The following is a 22,979-nucleotide window of genomic DNA, read 5'->3' as shown; positions in this document are numbered from 1 at the left end:
TTTAAGGAAAACGACCAATTTTTTAAGTTTAAAAGACATGTTTTGACAGAACTTCTGTCATCTTCAGTTGAATGAATGATTACAAAGCAAGTTGAATAATAAGATGACCTTGCTCCCGTATTAGCCAATCTTTTTATGGGGCATCATGAAAAAACTATGGTTGGAAAATTTTCAATGCTCTAAAATTTTCTGTTATCGTAGGTATGTTGACGACACTTTTTATTTATTTCACTCAGAGCACGATGCTGTTACATTTTTTGACTACATTAACTCTAGGCACCCCAACATAAGGTTTACTATGGAAAAAGAACTTAATAGCAAATTACCCTTTCTAGATGTTCTTATTGATAATAGTGACACTAATTCCTTCCTAACTAGGGTTTACCATAAGAAACCTTTACTGGGTTATTAACTAATTATTTTAGCTTCACCTCGTACTCATACAAAGCAGGTCTCATTAGGACTCTTGTTGACAGGGCCTACAAGATCAACAACACTTGGTTGGGGTTACACGAGGATATAACCGAGCTTACTGAAATTCTCAAAAAGAACCTTTTCCCTGCCCATTTAATTGAAAAAGTGGTTAACCATTACATCACTGGGACCCATAGCAATCATTGTCCCCGGGGCTACCCCCTTACCACCTCGCCCACGTTTTACTTTAAGCTGCCATACATAGGCCATTTTTCTGTCATCACTCAGAAGAAGATTCGACACTTAATCAAGCGCTATTGTAATGATTTAGACATCAAAGTAGTTTTTTCTTCCTTTAAGATAGGTAACCTTTTTGGTGTGAAAGACCCTATCCCCGGCGGGCTTCGTTCACGTGTGGTTTATAAGTTTACATGCATGTGCGGGCTGTAATGCCTGTTATGTCGGCGAAACTTCCCGACATTTTTCCACATGCGTACGTGAGCACTTAGCCATTGATAGGGCCTCTCACATCTTCAAACATCTTCAGAATTCTGAATGTTGTCGCTCATTGTGTTCAATAGACTGCTTTCATATTTTAGATCGTGCCACTACCAGCTTTCAACTCAAGATAAAGGAGGCTATCCATATTCAAAAAGAACTACCTTGCCTCAATCAGCAATTACACCATGTAAATCTAAAATTATCCTTTTAATTTACACCTTTTCGCGTTCTGTTGTTACTATTTGTCTTAATTAGCATTTTTGCCTACTTATTATTCAACTTGCTTTGTAATCATTCATTCAACTGAAGATGACAGAAGTTCTGTCGAAACATGTCTTTTAAACTTAAAAAAATTGGTCGTTTTCCTTAAAATATTTAGACTGTGTTTTGGCTACACCAAAGGAGAGTTGTCAGGGGTGCTAAAAGCGCTGTTGTTATGATTTTGTTATGAAAAACATACCGAAACTGATTTTTACATGTATGTTACCATTTATCATGCAGTTTGAAGATCTTTAGAATTGTGTTTGCTTTTCTGTAGGTAAAGGCAAATTCTAAGGAAATCTGTGGAGAAATTTCTTTTCCTTCTTTTTCAGAAAATTGCTGGTGTCAGCATTTTATTCGAGATTCAAGGCTAATTATCTTGAAAATATGCATGGCTACCCCTAGTTTTCTTTGTTGATTCCGATAGCCCTTGCTTAGATCTACTTTTTCCATATGTTCCAAATCTGGCGAAAAGACTTTGTATTTAGTAGGTACTGCCCTTAAAATTGAACTAAATATTTTGTATCTCCTTATAATTTTGAGATTTGCATTCTGTACATCTCATTTAACAGGATTCCATCAGAGCCTTTGAACATCCAGGATTTATCATGAGGCTTGTATTGGAGGGTGATATTGTTAAATTTGAGCCTGATTTCAAAGACTTTGAGGTACAGTATTTTAAAAATTAAGATTATAATTCTGTAATTAATGTATCTACATTGTTGGTCATAATATTTTTCAATCCCCTATCACTCCTACCAAAGCCCAAATCATACGACTCTGCTTACAAAAAATAAATTATTGCAGGTTGTCTTGTTAAATGTGTATGATGTCATGATCAAAGCAGTCATGGTTGTACCCAGAGTTGAAACCAAACTATACTCAGAATGGGTGAGTTAAAAATTATAATTGTTAAGGATAACATGCTGTCAAGATGCATGGCAACTTGCAAGTTTTGTGTGTTAGTTTGTTGATGACTATTCTTTACACTGGTCATCTGTTCACTGACAGACTGCTGTCTGGACAGCAGACTAGAGAAAGTTTATGTACCCTTCAGGAGGGAACATTTCACACATGATGAGCTTAAAAATAGAAAAGAGGAATTATCATTCTTTCAATAAAAGTCAAAATTATTGAGTCAAAAAATTATCTAAATCAATTCTGTTTTCTTAAATGAGTGAACCTGATCAAGACAATATGTTTCACCTTATGGGCTTTATACCTTAATTTGTAAGGAGACAAGATGAAGACATTATGCTTGACAAACACCTTAAAGTTGAATCAATATCTTTTAACTGCACTGCACATTTTGGCATGCAATTTTCAAGGAGCTGGTTTTATTTATGGTTGGTGGTCACAGAATGTGATACGTGAAGTTTTGTCACAATTGACATCTATCATAGATCTTTTTGTTATTGCTTTTTTCCAGTCTGGAACAAAGAAAACATTAAAACCGGTTGTATCAGAAGAAATCATTAATGATGCAAAGGCAAAGGTAAGTTCCAAGTTAAGAATCCTTAGTATTACTGTTCCATATAATATTTAGGGCTATAACCTGTAACACCTGTTACGGCTGAATAATGTAAAAGACTATCCGTTGTATAGTGTTTGATGTACACTAAACTGGCTATACTATAGTTGTATTAAGCAATAGTTACATCATGTAATGTTGTTTTCTTATATTTGTTCAACCCAATATAGGTAGAAGCTGTGATAGCTCGTGAAATGGCTGGACCTAGAGAACATTTGAAATTTTATGACAAATTCAAGGACCTGATAACCAGAAAGGTAACTCGCATTTCTAGTATTTCTCTGTTAAAATGCTTACATAAATGTACACTAAAAGTGGAATACACTAGCCTGTGAACAGGCCTTGGCTGGAAGGGTCTGACTGTGGCTAAAAGGGCCAAGAAGGAATTGGCTGAGAGTGAAGTGGCTGAGGAGGAATGGTGTGGGGACTGGGGAGTCAGAGCCTGTGGACAATGGTTGTTTACCACCATGTCAGGGCACCCACTGTGCACTAGAATCTAGTGCAATGTCTAATTGGTCAGGTCACTGATTGTTGACAGGTTTGATTGACATCTCCATTTTGCTGACCCAATCCATTAAAAAAGTGCTTATTGATGTGTTGACCTGGTGTCATCTGGCAGTGAGCGAATCACAGATGATCTGTGTGAAGGGGAGAGATTCGCTAAGGAATTTTGTTCATTTTACACAGCTGAAAGAAAAGCAAAAACATTGCTTGCGATCTGTGACTGAGAAGATGGATGTTTTCAGAATCTTCCTACCGGATTTGGGAAAAGTTTACTGTACAATGTCTAGGTTGACAGGCTCCCATTTTCTTTTGATCTTTGGTCTGTTGGCCTTTCTTCATACAAGCTTCTGAAGGTCACTTTAGTTAGTGCTGTGTTATTAGGGAGAATTTGAGGTAGAGTAGAGCTGTTTCACTGTGCTTTTACCAATGTTTTTTTTTAGAGGTCATAGGTCTGCATAGTTTCCACGGTTAACTGGATGTCGCTTTGTAGACTTTGACATGCACTTTCGCTGTTTTTTTTTTAGACTCAATTCTATCACAAGATATGTATTAAGCTATCTTTATATTAGTTCTGGAGGGATAGAATTTGAAATATTCCATGAACAAGTTACTTACTTCCATTCATATTGTAAACGTTGGGCTCCGCTGTTTGATTTTACCATCGCAAGTACATTATGTTGCCTGTTACTGACAGATATACAGGTCAGAAAAACCCTCTTCTTGTGCAAGTTGTAATCCCAGGTTTTCCAGCGCATGAGCCATGTACTTGTCTAGGGTCAACAAGTATCTCCTTATTTTTGGACATGCCAAGCACTAGTACTGTGTTTACTCTTTTAATTTTTAGCGTCAACAGTCCTTGTTGTGCCATGGGACACTACTCTTTCTTCTCACTTTCTCTTCGCCCCATCCTTGACTAGAGAGCCTGTTCACAGGCTAGGAATATACTGATATGACAGATAGCAGTATTTCAAGTCATTTTGCCTTTGCATGAATCATGGGTTGAATTATTTTTACGTACTTTACAGGCTGAGGCAGATGTGGATCAGTTCATGTTGGAGGGTCACAAGTTTCCTCGGTTTGCTAAGGTAAGAATGTTTCTTGTTTTTGGTAATTGAAGGCTTTTGTCCAAAAGGGGCATATACCGATTTTTATTTTTTGCAGGATCAAGCTAATTTTTGGCAGACTGACTTGTTTTGACATGAAAAGTATTGTTGTTTAATTGTTTTTGTTCATTTGCACTTTGTTTTCGAGAAATAACATAAATTATGCAAAAAAACTTAGTTTTCCAAGCAGCATCTTTTAGAGCAAATCCTTCGAAGGTGGATTTTGATGTGATGCGAACTTAAAGGGTTACTTTAAGCAGCTTTGACAGCGCAGTTTTTTGTAAATAGACGATTGTATTTTTGAAAGAAGTAGAGAAACAGCAAAACAATCACAGAATGACGCTTTTCATGTCAAAACAAGTCAGTCTGCCAAAAATTAGCTCGATCCTTAAAAAATTAAAATCAGCCCAAAAAGCAATATGTGCCCTTTTTGCACAAAAGCCAAACAATTAGCAGAAGAAAAAGATTTATTCATAAAATATTTTGTTTTCTTGTTTCAGGAAGTGGAAAAGTATGCTAAGTTGGTGGACAGCATTCAGTACAACTCTCAAAAGGTAGATGTAACTAATAAATAGGAATGTGGTGTGGGCTTCCATTTATATTACTAATGTGGTTATTGTTATAAGTTTAACTGTGGTTATAAGTTTAAGTTTGCCTAAACTTATTGTTAAAGACCAAATGAAAGTTTACATTTACAATCAAGTGTGTTGGGTGAATGTGTGATACTATTTTAAAACAAATTTTATTTCACTGCAAAGTTTTTCAGTAATTATTATTTGGTTAACCCAGTGTCATAAGAACATAAATTGTGAAAGAATTTCACTTACTTAGCAGTGCCTTAATTTATAACATTATACCATTTGTATTTTGTTATCAATTCAGAAAGGACCGATCCAGGTAAAACTGCAACATTTCGATGAACTCCTGCAGTTTCCTTTAAGTCCTATCAGACAGTTATTTTCATTATTTTGCTATTCTGTTTGATTATATTACATGTAAAAGGTATTATAATTTATTTAAGAAATAACAAACATGTAACATGTGTCTCTATTGAGTTATATATAGAAACTCAAGAGGAAGTTTGGGAGAACAAGAAATGCTGTGGGAACACAAGCCAACAGGCAAGTGTTTCCACAGCTTTTTCAAGTTCTGACAAACTTCCACAAGCTATATGTATACATGACAAAGTGCGGCTATGTTAAGTTACAATTTCTTCAATCAGCTTGAAATAACAAAGGAATTATCATTACTTTCTCAAGGTGACAAGAGTTGGAATGTTTGAACTTCACTGTGATGAGTTAATCAGGGCATTAGCCAAGAGAGCAGATGGTTTAAGAACTAAACTGCTTCAGAGAATGAGCAAAGATCATCAGCTGCTTAACAAACGGTAATGTTCAGCACAAGTCATGTATGTTGCTTGCAGTATTCACCACCCTTATTAATTATAAGTCTAGTGGTTTGTAAAGTATTGAAAATTTGATTGATTGAAAACTTACCATGTTTATGGGTACTGGTGCATAATAATCTTGTTGGCAGGAACTCATTTTCCCACATGTACACGTACATAGTTAACCTCAGAAAAAACTGTAATAAACACAGTATTTTCAGTTATTAATTCAATTGGCAGATTTGTGCCTAGTGCTTGTTATATTGTGAAGGTGAATTAATCAACATGACATGAGCGTGGGACAAAGAAAAATTCTGAGTCCCCAACAGGAATTGATCTCATGACCTCCTGAACACCAGGCGGGCGCTCTATCCACTGAGCTACGAGAACTCATGGAGAGCGAGGTCATTGAACTGAGTTCATATATGACAGGTGTCCTGCATACTGCTAGGATCAACACTATCGAAGTCATCATGAGTAGTGATAAATTAATAAAGATGGTGAATTTTAAGCTTGGTAATGAAATGTGAAGGTGATTTAATCAACATGACACGAGCGTGGGACAAAGAAAAATATCGTATATGAATATATGAATATATGAATATATGAATATCATATATGTCATATATGAACTCAGTTAAATGACCTCGCTCTCCATGAATTCTCGTAGCTCAGTGGATAGAGCGCCCGCCCGGTGTTTGGGAGGTCATGGATTCGATTCCTCTCGGGGACTCAGAATTTTTCTTTGTCCCACGCTAGTGTCATGTTGATTAATTCACCTTCACATTTCATTACCGAGCTTAAAATTCACCATCTTTATTAATTTATCACTGCTCGTTATATTAATTGCTTTTTGTTATGCATCATACATATAATAACCAGACTTCAGTCATTTAAGATCAGTAGTAAAAAGGTGTACTGACTTACAAGGATGCTTGGAGAAAACTAAAGTGTGTCCAAAAAAAAAAAAATTGAAAGACATGTACTACCGAAACAGGTAGACTGTTTTTTCAGAGATGCGCAAAACAGTTGCCGTTGCCGAGAAATGTATTTGAATTAAGCCCACGTGGTCTAAAACTGACGCCAAATAGGTAAGCGCATGTGATCACATTCCTTCACGTACCTAAACACTCTAATTTATCCCGAATTTATCCTGTACAATTTTCATAAGATCATCGCAAGTCGCCACCTCATTCTCGTCCGTCATTATCACTTCACATCGATCTTCAGGAAAAGAAATGTTATAAAAAAACTTTTATCTGTATCACGTTGCACTACTTAGTAACAATCAGAGCGAAAGATCGACGACTGATCATGAGAACAAGCGCGTGGGAAAAACTCAGGCTGGAAGAACTGAACCACAGACCACATGAAGGAATGTGCTCACATGCGTTTGACTTTTCATTTGACGGCTTTCAAGCCACGTGACCCAAAATGTTTTCGTTTGTTGCTAACGGCAACTGTTTCGCGTGTCACTCTACCTGTTTTGGTAGTATGTTGTGTAGCTAAACTTCGATTTTTCTCCCTCTGTAAGGCTTTGTGAAGAGTATGAGAAGATAGCAGAAAAAGCACTGACCTCTCCTGCTAACACAGAACATCTCATGGAGCTAAAGGTTTGAAAATACCCGTTAATAAAATTGCTAAAACCACTTACTAACCTCGTCTTCTTGGTCCACACTATAAGTTACGCACCAAGTTTTCTTGCGCTAAGCACGGGGGCCATAAATCAAAGGAAAAAACAAAGATCTGTAACATTTACAGTACCGACCAAGAAGACGAGGTTAGTAAGATATTTATTATATCTCTTCTATGTGTCTGATGAATTTGGAACAATTTCTATTCACATGGATCGGCTTCCAATTTCTGACGCACGTCAAAAGCAAAACAAGTCAATTTGAAATTGCTGTTTAGTCATGGGCATGGTTTAATACACAGTTTAAAGTAGAAGAACATTTTAAACCTTTACTTGCTATAAAAGTTAAGAGGTGATAAATCATGAAACAATTTGGCAACAAAAACAAATTTGAATTTTTGCAGGCCCTACAGTGCACTAAATTGACCAATTGCAGCACATGTAGTAACTGAGAAGTGTAATAAAAATACTTACATGGTTCTCTGTTCACGATCATTTACTTTTCAAGAAACAGAATAAAAAACATCAAAATGTCGCTCCCAAGAATGGAGCATCAGGAGTCACAGATGATATTTGAAATTGATTGCCCAGAAACTCTGTCATGTGCCATGTCAGACTTAGTAAACAGCAAACAAGCCCAAATTTTTAGATTTTTTTATCTGTTTCTTTTTGTTTGAAACAACATTCTTCGAAAATGCTAGTACTTTAAACTATTTATATGTACTTACATTTATAGTATAGTGAATATGCACAAGGTCTGTTAGTCATTTAATTTCACTACCAAGTTTGTACACTCAAGGCTAATAGTGTTTTATTGTTTGTATTGTTTCCTTTATAGAACTACATTGAACAGGTGGAGAATGAGACCATATTTGACCTTGAAAAGAGACTTGTAGATACCAAGAACAGACTGGTCTTCTTGGTAAGGCTACATGCACACTTTTATAAGTCGACTTGGATGGATTTTCAAAATATTTTGAAGTCAAATATAAAACGGCCTTCCTCAATGGGTCAGGCCATCTTTCTGTCAGTCAGAACTGTATTATTTGGCAAATCATCTACCGTAATGATGTACTGATGTACATGCTAAATGGGGAAACCAAACTACATGTATTGTTGATGATCAGTTCAGAAAAGTCAAGTGATTAAATACACCTCTTAGACATGCCTAAAGATTCAGAAGATTTTTTTAAAGTGACTTGGTTTAGACTAATAATAGGACCCAATTAAATAGCTTAATAGGCTGTGTATGCAACTGGTCAAAACCTGGGGAAGAAAAATTTTACATTATGTTCTAAGAGCACTGTAGCATTGGACATGATAAAATTGTGAAGTATCAACAGCAAAAGGAAAGGGAAGAGTTATCATGTGGTGCATGTGATTAACAAATAAAAGAAGCCTAAGCTGTGTACTACACTGGGACAAAACACAACGGGCATTTGAGAACACAAGGGAAATGTAGAAAACATGAACCACAGATGAGTGTTTTCTACATTTCTTGAGTGTTCTCAAATGTGCGGAGTGTTTTATCACAGTGTAATACACAGCTTAGGCTTCTTCACTTGCTTTATGATATAGAGGTGATGTGCCGAAAAATAATAAAACACACTTTTCTATGTTTTATACTCTGATAAAACATAAGTTTTTGACCAATCAGAGTGCGCACAGTCCTATCTATATGATAAAAAGAATAAAAAGCTGGACATCTTGTAAATGTAATCATTCAATGTTTAACAAATGTCACAGGTGGCCAAAGTGTACTGTAAGTGTTTTCATGGAGTACTTTAATAGTTTGTATAGGTTTAAAATTTAATTCACAGCTATTATAATTTTCCAGTGACAAGTTCTTGGACAATCAAGTTTAAGATGTTACCAGATGTCCTTCCTCTGTCATTCTGGTGCTTTTGCAAGATATTTGATGAATTTTCTGCTTAAACCAAAATCCCTCAAATGACTTACAGAAGTGCTCAGGAAAAAATAGAAATAACACCAGTCAAGGTTTCAAACTTTTGTTTCAGCTTGTCAAAGGAAAGCAGAGATAGCTTTCAATCAAATTTTGAATCTTTGCTGAGCCCCATACAAACTCTTATAGTAGGCTTTTGTCACCTATTAAAGTTTAAGTCAATTTTGGTAACTAAAATAAAAAAGAAGAGCAAACCAAATACAGTGGTTACTTGCATGTACATCACAATAAGGACCTTAAGAATAACTTACCAACAAAACCAGGCTTTTTTGTTTGGATAATGGTCTTATTTAGTCTTTACGCTATATGAAATGAAGCTGAGATCAGCATTTGAGATTGTTGGAGTAAATTTGTTTTAAACAAAATGTGGTAGTCATTGAAAAGATAAGATTTTACAAGGATATAGTGTTTTATCTGATTAATTATGCGCTAATTATTTTCTTAATTGTATGAACTTGCAGGGCCTGTAGTACTGACAATATGGTCATACTGGCATTTTCTTAGAAATTATTACTTTAAATTATACAAATTAAAACAGCTTTTATTGTCGGCTTCCCAAGGTAATGAGGGGCTCTTTGAAGGTGGATAAATGCTGATGTTTGCTTGTTTTGTTTGTTGCAGGTGGATTATGCATCATTTTCTCCTGCAGACATGCGACTAAACAATAGCGTGTTTCAGTGGCACTTCCGTATGCCAGAGGTGTTTGAAGAACACAAGAAGATCATTAATGCAAACCGTCTTCAGTATGAAAACAGCCTCAAGGTATACTGGCACTGAAGCTGGGCAATTAATTTGTCTGTTACAGGCACTTACTGTATAGCTTAAAGAAAATTTGTCCATTGTGATTGGTTGAGAGCAGGCCAACTGTTGATTTTAAATTTGCAATGCACTGCAAATTAACGCATGTGTGTTTGTTACTTTCTCAGTCACATAATAGAGTAATACTGGTATGAAAGCTCTGAGAGCAATTAATTTTTTTGTGATATTTGAAAATTATTTCAAATTAAAGTCGCCTATATATAGGTTGGGATCATGCAATTTGGAGAGAATTTTCAAATCCTTAATTGCACCCACATCAACACGATTACCTAATATACAAATAAACGTTTGCCAGCTTAAATTTTCATTAAGTGCATAGAACTACAAATAATGGTCGGTTATCAGACAGTAGTAAGCAAGAGCTTTTATTAATAATGAAAAATGGCACTGCATTTTAAATCTTGGAGAATTAGATGATTTTATAGTGTCTCAATTTAAAACATCAGAGAAACAGCACTCAGTAATGACATAGCAAATTATGTAAAGTCAGTACTGTACTATACTGACAGCTTAGTCTGCTTTGATACCCATAGTTAAGTTGACAAGGACATTTATTTTTCTTGCTGGATTAGATGCGGCGTGAGAGATTTGTAGAGGAATTAGAGAGCTACTCTAAACAGCTTGAGGAGTTCCAGTCATTTGGAGACATGCAAGAGATTCAGCGGTATCTAAAGAAAGCACAAGCTCTCAATCAAAGACTTGAGTCAGCTGCTGAAAAGGTGATAACTACTTTGCAAACTCTTTTTATGGAAAAAAACCCCCTGCTAAATGAGAGATCCAAAGTCAAATGAAAGTGATGATTCTTTACTGACAGAAAACTTACCTGAGTGTAACATTTTCCCGTTTCCTCAGATACTTGCTTTCAACCAAGAAGAAGAAGCTTTCAATTGGGATGTGACATCATATCCACAACGACAACAGCTGATCAACACTCTGAATCCTTATTTAAAACTCTATGAAACAACAGTAGAGTTTCAAAACAAGTACAAGTAAGTAACTCAGTGATGCAAATGATGCACAAGTGATACCGTATATGCAGTATATTTATTGACCAAATGCAAGGGCCATACTGGGAGAAGTTCAAGTTCCCGGTAAAAGAAATGTGACAGCTCACTTTCAACTAACAGAATTAACATAATTTGTGAGAGTGGGTGTCAATTTATTAAACTATGGCTTGTTGTGTATTCAGGGAGTGGATGGAAGGACCCTGGGGTACAATGGACCCAGACAAAGTTGATGGAGAGACAGGCAACTTCTGGAGAGCTCTTTACAAACTGGAGAAGCAGTTTGGTGATGTACCAAATGCACAAAAGATTGCAGCAAGGGTAAACCTCATTTGCTGTTGCACAATATATAAGTAACTTGTTATTATGAAGTATGATAAGCTAAAGATTAATTCAAAGTTGTGATGTCATTGTTATAACCCAATTTTAAAATTGTTTGATGTCTGTACTTACCACTATATGGCTTTCAGAAGTCTTCATGTGCATAGAATCATGGGCTGAGCCTGAATTGTATAGCACTAATTAAGTGTGCATCTCCTATCACGATGGATGTTATCACATTTGCGAATAGGCTAACTTTAGCCCTGAACTTTGTGTAGATAAAATGTTGTGGGAAGAATATCTCGTAGAATGACATCAAAGAAAAAATCTTAAACACCAGTAAACCAATCTGCTCTAACCCTTTGTTTCACATTACTACAGATTGAGAAATATGCACATGGAAGGTTTGGCATTTGTACACACAACGTGAAATTTTAGCTCACGCATTCTTCCTTTTTCAAATTTGATCCAATCAAATGTGCCCATTACATGTAAGTAATGGTTCTACGTGGCTGATATCAGAGATGTACACTCCCAGCATTATACATGGTTACTTTATTCCTAAGTTAGATGCAGTTATGCTACTAAGACTCTTTACGAAAATTACCACTGGCTGTTATTGTTCTAAATATAACACAACCTTTGCTGTTGATAATGTACAGATGAAGGCTAAAGTGGACGAGTTTAAAGAGCACCTTCCCCTGGTTCAGGTGCTGTTTAATCCGGGCCTTCGTGATAGGCATTGGGAAATGATGTCAGAGATCCTTGGCTATCCACTCAAGCCTGATGAAGACACTAATCTTGCTAAGATGGTGGAAATGAATCTTGAACCTTACTTGGGTCAGTTTGAAACCATTAGTGAGGCTGCCAGTAAGGAATTCTCTCTTGAAAAAGCCATGGAGAAGATGGTCCGTGAGTGGGATGAGGTGTGTGCAGTGACAGTTCATTCAAGGGAAAATCAATTTGACGGCTTTTCAATGTTATTATCTGAACAAAACTGGATCAGCAAAGTGGAAATCGTGTTTCAATAACATTTTAGCCTTAGCCCTACACTATTTAATAACAAAGCTAAGTGATGCATGGCTTAGCTCTTTGATGATCAACCTTACACTTTGTTTGAAAAATTGATGTGGCGGCCATCACTCACTACATACTTGAACAAACTGATATGTTGGATGGTTTTTTTATCACTGATGCGACAGAGGTGGAGAACTCCACAACTGTCTATGTGACATTCTGCCTCTTATATTAACAGAGGTTTGAAGTACCGAGCTTCTAATATCAGTTACTAACGATATTTGTTTGTTCATTGCCTTCAGATCGAGTTTATCATGATTCCTTACCGTGAAACTGGAACTCACATTTTGTCATCAATCGATGACATTCAGACATTGTTGGATGATCAGATTGTTAAAACACAGACTATGAGAGGTTCACCGTTCATCAAACCATTTGAGACAGAAATCAAGTATGTTCATTTACATTTCTGTTGTTATTTCTAGACTGTCTGTTTTCCCTCTCTTGGGTCATGTCTAAGTTGTGTTGGTTCTTTCCTTTCTCCAATGGTTTTTTTTCCAGACGCAATTCTTTAGTTTTTTTCTAGCCACTCCAGAGCCACCATTTCCAGTTTCTAATTTGTTGTGGAAAGTTTTCATCAAAGCATGATTATCATATTGATATTTGTGTGGCTTTGTTTTCAGGGAATGGGAAGGCAAACTGATGCTGACACAAGAGATCATTGATGAGTGGCTGAAAGTGCAAGCTACATGGCTGTATTTAGAACCTATCTTTAGTTCGCCTGACATCATGGCCCAGATGCCCGAGGAGGGAAGGTCAGTAATAATATAATTTGTGAACTTCCTTAATATGTGATCTGTTAGGTTTGTAGCATTCAGTCTCATGTGTTGTCGTTATAAACATTCCAGACGATTCAGCACTGTTGATAAGAACTGGAGAGAGATCATGAAGGTTGCGGTCTTGGTGAGTTTCTTTTCCTGCTTTTCTTTTCTTCAATTTTAATTAATTTTCTCTGCTTATCAACCTTTTCCATCAGGGTTGGTTGGTTGATTTTCTTCATGTTCCAGTGAGGGGGAAGAAAGCACCTATTTAAAAATCAGCAGAACAATCTCAATGATTTTCCAGTAAAATAGCAGACTGACGGATCGAGGCATAAGAAAAAGGCTGATCACAACAGCACACATTTAGCAAGCAATAAATCAACCATTTCAACATTGTTATTTAGACAGTTTTCTACTGAAATATTAATTACAGCCAAACCAACTCCCAAACAGTTAGCAGCTCCAGTAAAGTGTTTAGTTTCAATAGTCACATTCAACTCAAGCATACCATGATATAACACTTATATGCCGAATCGCAACTTTTTCGTATGCTTCGGCAGCATATCAAGCGGGTTTCATTGAGCCATGGTTCGTATTTTGGTGAGACACAGTTACATTAGAATACACATGAGCCTGATATGCCTGCAAAGGATACCAAAACGATACGATTTTGTATTTACTGTACCCAAATTCAGCCATAATCCGGCCATACATATCACAGGTATCGCTGATATATCGCTGATAGCGCAGGATCATGATCAGGACAGTATACATAGCGTCTGATTGGCTAATTGCAAATTTTGGTGCGATAATTAACAATTAGACCCGTAGCCCGCAAGGGCTACGGGTCAATAGCCCATTCGGCTTCGCCTCATGGGCTATTGACCCGTGGCCCTTGAGGGCAAAGGGTCTAATTGTTTTAGTATCACCCAACTAGTCGGACAGAAAAGGTAATAATAAAGTTAGCAAATGCAAGTTGAAGAAATATTTATTTGGGAATAAAACGAAAGAAAGCGTCACGCTCGATGGCGCCAATTTCGCTACTCGATGACTATTACTAATAGTCCCCTAGTAGCGTAGCCAATCAAAATGCAGGATTTGCATTAGTCCACTAGTTGGGTGATACTAAATGCATCTATTACGCGCACTATGCCGTGTTCTTTGTTTGTAATAAAATGATTGTCAAACTGCTGATTTATCATAGGACCGACATGTTCTCACTGTTGTGGCTATTGAAAAGATGCTGGAACGCTTAAAGAAGTCAAATGAACTGCTTGAACTCATCTTAAAGGTTTGTGTGTTAAGACCTGGTAGCACGCTCAGCAGGTTTGGTAATTAGTTATTAATTCATTCACAAATGAAGCAACATTCTTACAGAATCATTTTCCCTCATATTTCATTTGCATAGCATAGGAAAGTGCGTATAAAACCCACATGAACAAAGTACAAACTAAACAAAATTATTCTATCGGGCTTTAATATTCTTTGCAAGAACTTTTGGCGACCAGACAGAAAGCGCATTCTCCTTGCTAAACTTATTAGATGTTCTCACAGTAAGTAATGTTTATAGACTCCAAGCTCTGAAATTCACGCATCTTTGGCACATTACAATACATTACGAGACAATACCAGAACTGGTGGCTGACTAGAAAACTTTCGGGTTATTTCATTCACCAGACTCATATTGTACTTTTCTTCTTTTTATATATTATAATAATTATAAACCTGTAAAATGTACAAGAGTAAATAAAGTAATCATTATTAATGGAATGCGAATCTCTTGTTTAGGGACTGAATGAATACCTGGAAAAGAAGAGACTTTACTTTCCACGTTTCTTCTTTCTGTCAAATGATGAACTGTTGGAAATTCTTTCCGAAACAAAAGATCCAAAGAGGTTTGTATTGTGGTTCTTTGGTACTATGTTCACTGTGATTACCACATTTCACCATGTCTAGAAATGTGTTACTTAATTACAGAATTAACGACCAATAGTAAAAACGTTTCATGAAATTACAGGTATTGAGACAATTTCGAAATTGATGCTTGTCACAACCACCTTAACGAACAAAATGCCGACAGTCAGTTGACCAAAGAAAATGGAAAACTTCACTTTCTAGACTGTTTGGTAACCCGCAACTACTTCGAACTCCGGGAACGAACTACGAACAGCAGTGTACAGAAATCCGACCCATACCGAGAGATTGATTACTTGACGAATCATCCTACAACCCGACTTCACACAAAGCCACGTCTATCAAGACTTAAACGAGAGCAGCACGACTAGTTTATGACACACTCACAGCGGAAAGCTTATCTGACGAAAACAGATACCTTGAACATGATTTCACCTGAGCAACTGTAATGCTGACCACTCACCGACTTACTGAAACTGATAAAACGAACAGAACCGACTCCTGTTGCTACAGTGACTATACCTTACATTTACATTAAGGGCACTTCTGAGACCATCACACAGCCCTACGACATCCATGTAGCCCACAAACCTATAACCATCTTACAGCACTAAATGTACTGACCAACGTTAAAACAGGAACGAACACAACAACAGACAGGGAGTAGTTTACAAGATCAAATACTCCGACCGTCAGGCTCCTTAACACGAGACTGACAGAACACAAACGAGCGGCGAGAAATGGTGATGCCAACAATCACATAATGTGCTGAACATCATCAACTGACAAACCACAGAATTGACTGGGTTCTGCTCGATGCTAAACCCACAGTAGAAACTATTTCCAACGACTGACTCTAGAAGGCTGGTACACTAACTTAGAACAAGCGCCTCTTAACAGATGTCAACAACTACCGGCATCTTACAGAAGACTTATTTAGGACAAAAACAAAACCGACAAACTGACCTCAGACTGACTTAATTTGACTAACAAATTAGACAGAACGAAACTTACTAGAATCCACCAATGACTGTTAACAAGGCTTTCAGCCAATTTCATCATGGCTAAACAGGCCAATGAGTTTGAACAGACCAGACTTACAACATCAGCGACTGACAAACACTATTCACTTGACTCTGAAGATGACTTCTGCTCAGGTTGTCGAAACGTCAGTCACCAACAACAGTTCTTTTCAGAGCTACACTCACCCAGATAATCACACTGTACTACAGCAAACTAAACTACTGTATATTACTCTGACAAAACAAACATTCGTTCAATTATTTTTCTAGAGTACAACCTCATCTAAAGAAGTGCTTTGAAGGAATTGCATCACTGGAATTCACAGACACACTAGACATCACCCACATGAAGAGTTCTGAGGGTGAAGTTGTACCCCTCAAAGACACAATTTCTACATCAAAGGCTAGAGGACAAGTAGAAAAGTGGCTACTGGAGCTACAAGAAGACATGATTGCTAGTATTAGAAAGGTTCGTATCGGGGAGAATATCAGTAAAATTCTAGGCCCAGCTCTTTGGAGGAGGTAATGATATGAACTTAAACCAGCTATTATGCCTGTACTAGTTGCAAGTGGAGTTGATTAATATGCAGAAAATTTCCTAAAGTAAAGTAAACGTGCCTATTCACTAACATAGTAATTGGCATGTAAGTACACAAAATTTTAAATCCTGGACAGAATATGCCAGATTTGTCATCTCCAGTAAACGTTTTACTTATTGACTCATAAAGTGGGGGCATATCGCTCTGACACTATAAGGAGTGGCTCAATTATTTATGTGAAAATACTCTTTTTAGGTCATCATGGAAGCAACAGAAGCGTATGAGAAAACAGAGCGAGTTAAGTGGGTGAGAGATTGGCCGGGTCAGACAATTCTTTGTGTTTCGCAGCTGTATTGGACCCTGGAAATACATAAAGCAATCAAAGGAGGAGCCAAGGTACTGCAAGATGATGATGTTTTAAAATTGTTTTGCTAACAGGATTATATAATAGAAATTCCTCATGATTAAAGGATGGTTGTTGTTTCAGGCCTTGAATGATTACCTACAGCTCAACAACAGCCAGATTGATGACATTGTGGCTCTTGTACGTGGTAAACTGTCAAAACAGAACAGAGCCACTCTAGGAGCCTTAGTAGTACTGGATGTACATGCTAGAGATGTGCTAGCTAAACTCTGTGAACTAGGTGAGGTTTTACATGTAATCAGCGTTAACTGAGCAGGAGGTCTACAACTCACACTGAACTCAATTGATAAGTACTCAGGTTTAGTGTGACTGTTTTGACCTTCAAGAATGATCGTAGTCAAGTAATACAACGAGGAATTATTTCTTTTCTACACTGTTTCAAGCCTGTCTCCTCAAACAGACATGTGATAGCTAGGCGTATTAAATTATCACCTGAGTTCGATGGATAAGTGGTGCATTTGTTTTGATTTGCGCTGTAGGTGTCCAAAGAGAAGACGATTTTGAGTGGTTGGCACAGCTAAGATACTACATAGAGGTATGTTACTGAATAATTATCGCTCTTGTGCTAACCAATGTCTGACTTAGCTTTCATAGACACTGTCATGGGATAACTGATGTAGTCATTGTATGCTCAGAGCGACCTGTGTACATTTTAATCACGCTGTCAATAAGTTTGAAATAGGTAACTACTCTAGTGCAGCACTAAATAGAGAGCAGTAAGAGAGGCTCATATCAACTTCCACTATAGGGCCAAGTTTTGAAAACTTCCGACATTACTGAATAGCTGGCCATTTATAACACAACACCCACCAGAGCTTGAGTAGGTGCCAGGTCTGACTGAAAGCACTATGAATCAAGTAGAAGATTCCACTTGCAGACAACCAGTGCTTATTTATGGACTTGTCCATTCTTGCTTATTTCTCCGGCATAACTGTGTGGAATTCATAAACACAAATCGGTTTGAGTTGACATTTGTAGAAAGTCTTTCAGTGTAGATTGAAACGTTCTGCAGGAATTTCAAAAAATATTTTCTATATTCAAGTTATATTGTTGTTGTTCAGGAGGAGAACGTGATGACAAGAATGATTAGTGCCCAACTAGCTTATGGCTATGAATATCTCGGCAACTCAGGACGACTGGTTATCACTCCTCTCACGGACAGATGCTACAGGTAAGTATCTACCTATGATCTCGTTTGGACTTTTGTTTTCAGAACTGTTACCTTTTTCTGTCTGAATTACATCTCCACAAATCGTGCAAATTGATGTTCACACGTTGTCTTCAAAACTTTTGAAACGCGTTGATCTGTGAGCTATGTGTATTGTTTAGTATTATCAGAAACAACGCATTGATTCAGTAAGTAACAGTGATTTCTAAATTGTTCAGAGGAACAACGTTATCTATGTTTAGCTAAATTGTTAAAATCCGTTTTGCTGCAGGACTCTGTTTGGAGCTCTACAGCTGCATTTGGGAGGTGCACCCGAGGGTCCTGCAGGAACAGGAAAGACTGAAACTACTAAGGATTTGGCCAAAGCTGTAGCTAAACAATGTGTTGTGTTTAACTGTTCTGATGGATTGGATTACATTGCACTTGGAAAGTTCTTCAAGGTGTGTGTAACACTGGTAACTCAGTCTCTTTACACTGTTTTGTAAAACAACATCAGCAGCATTTTGCAACTGATATCATTCTTTTTCCCGAATTAGAAGAAAAATTTGATCTTTTTGAATCTTTAAAATGGAAAGAAGCAGGGAAGGAAGTGATACGTGAAGGGAGTAAACTGTAGGCAAAGTTGACGTAACTTGCACCAACCCTTTGCTTGTTTGTATTTCTTCATTTGTGCGCGCTTGCAGCAATTAGCCCGAATTTTCTGATATCAGACAAGCATAGACACTGCATTTTGATGGGGTAGTATAACAAAGAAGTCATCGCACAAAGCCTCAAAAGTAGCCAAGGCCAGTCAGCCATCTAAGGGACATTAGGAGCGAACGTAGAAGCGACTGGCAGTTGTTCTGCTGCAGCCATCAGTTTTCAAGATTGTCACAATAACTATTTGATTGACAGGGTTTGGCATCATGTGGGGCATGGTCTTGCTTTGATGAATTCAACCGAATTGACCTGGAGGTATTGTCTGTGGTTGCTCAGCAGATTCTAACCATTCAAATGGGTATGTTTACAGTCAGCTCTTAAATTGCTATTTTATTGAATTTTCTCGTCGTTGTGATAAGGTGAAATACAGCTAGGGTGAACCTGTGGTACTATTTTCTATTTTTTAATGACAGGTATCAACTCAGGTTCAGACACTCTCTTGTTTGAAGGCACTGAACTGAAATTGGACCCCAGTTGTGCTACATTCATCACCATGAACCCAGGTTATGCTGGCAGATCTGAGTTACCTGATAACCTTAAGGTAATATTTTCATTGGCCTGTGGGACATGGTTATTTCTTATAATACCAATCCGTACTTTTACCTTATATAACATTATTTTTTCTTCTTGTAGGCGTTGTTCCGAACAGTGGCTATGATGGTTCCGGATTATGCATTGATTGCGGAAATATCACTATACTCCTATGGTTTTGTGAATGTATGTAAACTACTGTGTATCATCTAATGTATAGAGATTTACTAAATTTAAAAGAACTAAATTTGTAGCTTTAGTTCCTTTTGGGTAGCGTCCTATATGTTGAGTGGATTACTTATTTGATGTTGTTTGTCAGGCACGACCACTGGCTGTGAAAATTGTCACCACCTACACGCTGTGCTCTGAGCAGTTGTCATCTCAGCATCACTATGACTACGGCATGAGAGCTGTCAAGTCTGTTCTTACTGCTGCAGGAAACTTAAAGGTAATAGTTTATTTAACTATAAAAAATTGCGACAGAACATTGCTTAAGAGCATTCTAACATTTAAAAAGCTAAAAAGTTGAATTAAAACTGAATTGACCTGGAGGTGTTGTCTGTTTCCATCATTAAGTATTTATAGAACCTAATTTTTACACATTTTTAACTTGATAATGACGTTACGGAAACGTCGAAACGTCGTCGATTTTTACTTCAACTTTTTAGCTTTTTAAATCTTAGAACGCTTTTAAGAAATGTTCTGTCCCAATTTTTTATAGTCAAATGTTTTTCTAAGTCACTTCTTTTCGTATAATAGTTTATTACACAAAATTTTCACAACAGCTCCATATTAGTGATTTTGAAAGACTGATATGTGGAGACACTTTTATCTTTTTTAACAACTTATTTCGTCAATATGCCGATGGTGGAAAGCGCGAAAATTTCGTGTAATATGCGAGGAGGGAATATTCGTAAGCATAGAAAAGCCAACAGTAAGCAGTTTAGTGTAAGTCTAATTACCAAGAAATAAGAGCTGTATGTAGCTTGATTTTTTGCTTCTATTTTTCGTTTCTAGTTGAAATATCCGGAGGAAAATGAAGACATATTGATGTTGCGTTCCATCAACGATGTGAATTTACCCAAGTTCTTGGCTCATGATTTACCACTGTTTGAAGTAAGCAATTCACTGATTGTGTTAATCATAACGTCATGCGGGATACTCACTGTATCTGTACTCACTCTTTCAAGGGAATCACTTCAGATTTGTTCCCCGGTGTTAAGCTGCCTAAACCTGATTATACCATTTTGACAAATGCTGTTCAAGAAAATTGCAAGGCATTGAACCTACAGATGGCAGATCAGTTCCTCACTAAGATAATACAGGTTAGTTTGATTGTTTGTCTGAGATGGTAGTTGTAAGGTGGCTCTGGCGATTTACTAATCAATTACCTTTTGTAAGTAATTTACTAACGAATTTGTAATATCGGGATTAACTGTATCATGACTTGTGGGTGAGACTGATCGATTGCTGTCAAACAGATCTGTGTAAGTCTGCTGACAAACCCTCTATAAGGAGATTAAACTACTGACAGTCTGACAGACGGGCTGGCTGCTGGCTTGCAGAAGTGATTCACTGATAGATTAATTGGCAGATTGGCAGATTGGTTGACGGACCGACGGACCGATTGACCGACCGACTGACTGACTGACTGACCGACTGACCGTCAGACTGACTGAGTGTGTTTTTCAGCGAATTCACTTTTCATTTTCTTTTTTTCCAAAATGTCAGATCTATGAGATGATGATTGTGCGTCATGGTTTTATGATTGTTGGTGAGCCGTTTGGTGGCAAGACATGTGCTTACCGTGTGCTGGCTCGAGCTCTGAGTGATGTGGCGGAACAAGGCTTGATGGAAGAGAACAAAGTCCAGACTGTAATCATCAATCCCAAAGCCATCACTATGGGTCAGCTGTATGGACAGTTTGATCCAGTCTCTCATGAGTGGTCTGATGGAGTCTTGGCTGTCAATTACAGGGCGTTTGCTACTTCAACTGTAAGTACAGATATGTATTATTGGTATTGGTCATGTTATAGAAATGTACTGATGATCTACTAACTGAGCATTCTGTTGATAATGTGAAGGTTTGCCTGAACAGTAAGTACCGTAAATACATATTGTCTCCTATATAAGATAATTCCAAATGCATTGTTAATAACTTATAGAATAATTTATCTGAACTGTTGTTAACAGAGTTGTTGTTCGTCTTCACAGACTCCAGACCGTAAGTGGCTGATCTTTGATGGGCCTGTTGACGCTGTTTGGATAGAAAACATGAACACTGTGCTGGACGATAACAAAAAGGTATCTAGTATAACTTTAATCTCATTCATATTATATCATCCAGTGTTACTTGGCTTGAATATATTCTCCATGTCTTAAAATTTCGGATTGTTCACCAGTTTATCTGCCGAGATGTACCAGTGCTCACACAGGTGGCTTTGTTTTTCAGCTTTGCCTAAACAGTGGAGAAATAATCCAGCTTGCTCCAACTACTAACTTGATATTTGAACCAATGGATTTGGAGGTTGCTTCGCCAGCTACTGTAAGTAGACATTTTATATGATGTGTTCGTGCAGACCTTAAGGCCAGTACATTCTTAAGAATCAGGAGACGAAGAACATTGACTAAATGACCAGAGGAAAATGCAAGAGTTAGTTGGAAGGTTATTGTGAACCTAAAGGAACGTTTGCACAGGTGCTCCAACAAAACTTGTAAAGAACACAGAGTTCTTAACCATCATGATATTGATAGAGTTGTTGTTTATCTGGTGCAGGTGAGCCGTTGTGGTATGATTTACATGGAGCCTCACATGCTAGGATGGAAACCGCTGCTTGTGTCATGGCTCAGCACTCTTCCCAAGACATTGAATGAGGAGAACTTGGAACTCATTAAAGATTTGTTCGACAGGATGGAGGAGGCGCTGCTGCAGTTTGTTCGAAAAGGAGGATTCAAGGTAATGTGTTGTCACTCTTGTCATCATGTTTACTTACTCCGAGTACTTAGTCACTAAATGTCCCAACATCCACAATGATCCACTTGGATTCAACTTTGAAGGCAAGTTTTTATGGAGAAAATGAAATGAACAGCCTGTTTTGAAGTCAGTGGATTTTTATTTACAAGAGACCTCTTCTTTGTGTACGTAACTTTACTAATCTACTGTAAGAAAAAGACCTACTGTTAACAGAAATACTTGCTGAGTATATGACCCATGTGTGTGTTTTTATATGTATGTGTGCTTTGTAGGAATTGTCTCCGACAACAGACAGTAACATGGTGAAATCACACATGAATCTGATGGATACCATGATGGATGAGTTCCATGACGAACAGAAGTTTAAAGAGCTCAATGAAAGAGAAGTTGCCGCTTGGCTTGAGGTACTCATCAGTAGTGTTTCATTTT

General features: G+C 37.4%; 1 protein-coding gene across 1 annotated transcript in view; it reads left to right on the top strand.

The window, feature by feature from the left end:
• Nucleotides 1–22,979, top strand: part of LOC145470210 (dynein axonemal heavy chain 7-like) — a 63,005-nt gene that overhangs the window by 16,925 nt on the left and 23,101 nt on the right. Inside the window, exons 12-47 of the mRNA XM_081454041.1 lie at nt 1,749–1,844; nt 1,984–2,067; nt 2,606–2,671; nt 2,878–2,964; nt 4,237–4,296; nt 4,815–4,868; nt 5,574–5,701; nt 7,236–7,314; nt 8,173–8,256; nt 9,919–10,059; nt 10,689–10,835; nt 10,969–11,105; nt 11,306–11,441; nt 12,104–12,367; nt 12,761–12,909; nt 13,142–13,273; nt 13,367–13,421; nt 14,484–14,570; nt 15,068–15,174; nt 16,486–16,684; nt 17,010–17,150; nt 17,242–17,398; nt 17,658–17,713; nt 18,240–18,349; nt 18,618–18,786; nt 19,241–19,343; nt 19,459–19,586; nt 19,679–19,762; nt 19,896–20,024; nt 20,594–20,692; nt 20,767–20,901; nt 21,308–21,571; nt 21,791–21,880; nt 22,029–22,121; nt 22,353–22,532; nt 22,823–22,954. Coding sequence (XP_081310167.1) covers nt 1,749–1,844; nt 1,984–2,067; nt 2,606–2,671; nt 2,878–2,964; nt 4,237–4,296; nt 4,815–4,868; nt 5,574–5,701; nt 7,236–7,314; nt 8,173–8,256; nt 9,919–10,059; nt 10,689–10,835; nt 10,969–11,105; nt 11,306–11,441; nt 12,104–12,367; nt 12,761–12,909; nt 13,142–13,273; nt 13,367–13,421; nt 14,484–14,570; nt 15,068–15,174; nt 16,486–16,684; nt 17,010–17,150; nt 17,242–17,398; nt 17,658–17,713; nt 18,240–18,349; nt 18,618–18,786; nt 19,241–19,343; nt 19,459–19,586; nt 19,679–19,762; nt 19,896–20,024; nt 20,594–20,692; nt 20,767–20,901; nt 21,308–21,571; nt 21,791–21,880; nt 22,029–22,121; nt 22,353–22,532; nt 22,823–22,954 — 4,362 coding nt within the window. The remainder of the gene's footprint in view (nt 1–1,748; nt 1,845–1,983; nt 2,068–2,605; nt 2,672–2,877; nt 2,965–4,236; nt 4,297–4,814; nt 4,869–5,573; nt 5,702–7,235; nt 7,315–8,172; nt 8,257–9,918; nt 10,060–10,688; nt 10,836–10,968; nt 11,106–11,305; nt 11,442–12,103; nt 12,368–12,760; nt 12,910–13,141; nt 13,274–13,366; nt 13,422–14,483; nt 14,571–15,067; nt 15,175–16,485; nt 16,685–17,009; nt 17,151–17,241; nt 17,399–17,657; nt 17,714–18,239; nt 18,350–18,617; nt 18,787–19,240; nt 19,344–19,458; nt 19,587–19,678; nt 19,763–19,895; nt 20,025–20,593; nt 20,693–20,766; nt 20,902–21,307; nt 21,572–21,790; nt 21,881–22,028; nt 22,122–22,352; nt 22,533–22,822; nt 22,955–22,979) is intronic.

The sequence above is a fragment of the Orbicella franksi genome, chromosome 15 (genome assembly GCF_964199315.1).
Source record: "Orbicella franksi chromosome 15, jaOrbFran1.1, whole genome shotgun sequence".
In the NCBI taxonomy this organism is placed as follows: Eukaryota; Metazoa; Cnidaria; class Anthozoa; order Scleractinia; family Merulinidae; genus Orbicella; species Orbicella franksi.
The sequence above is the reverse complement of the archived record's forward strand: the minus strand, read 5'-3'. Positions and strand labels throughout refer to the sequence as shown.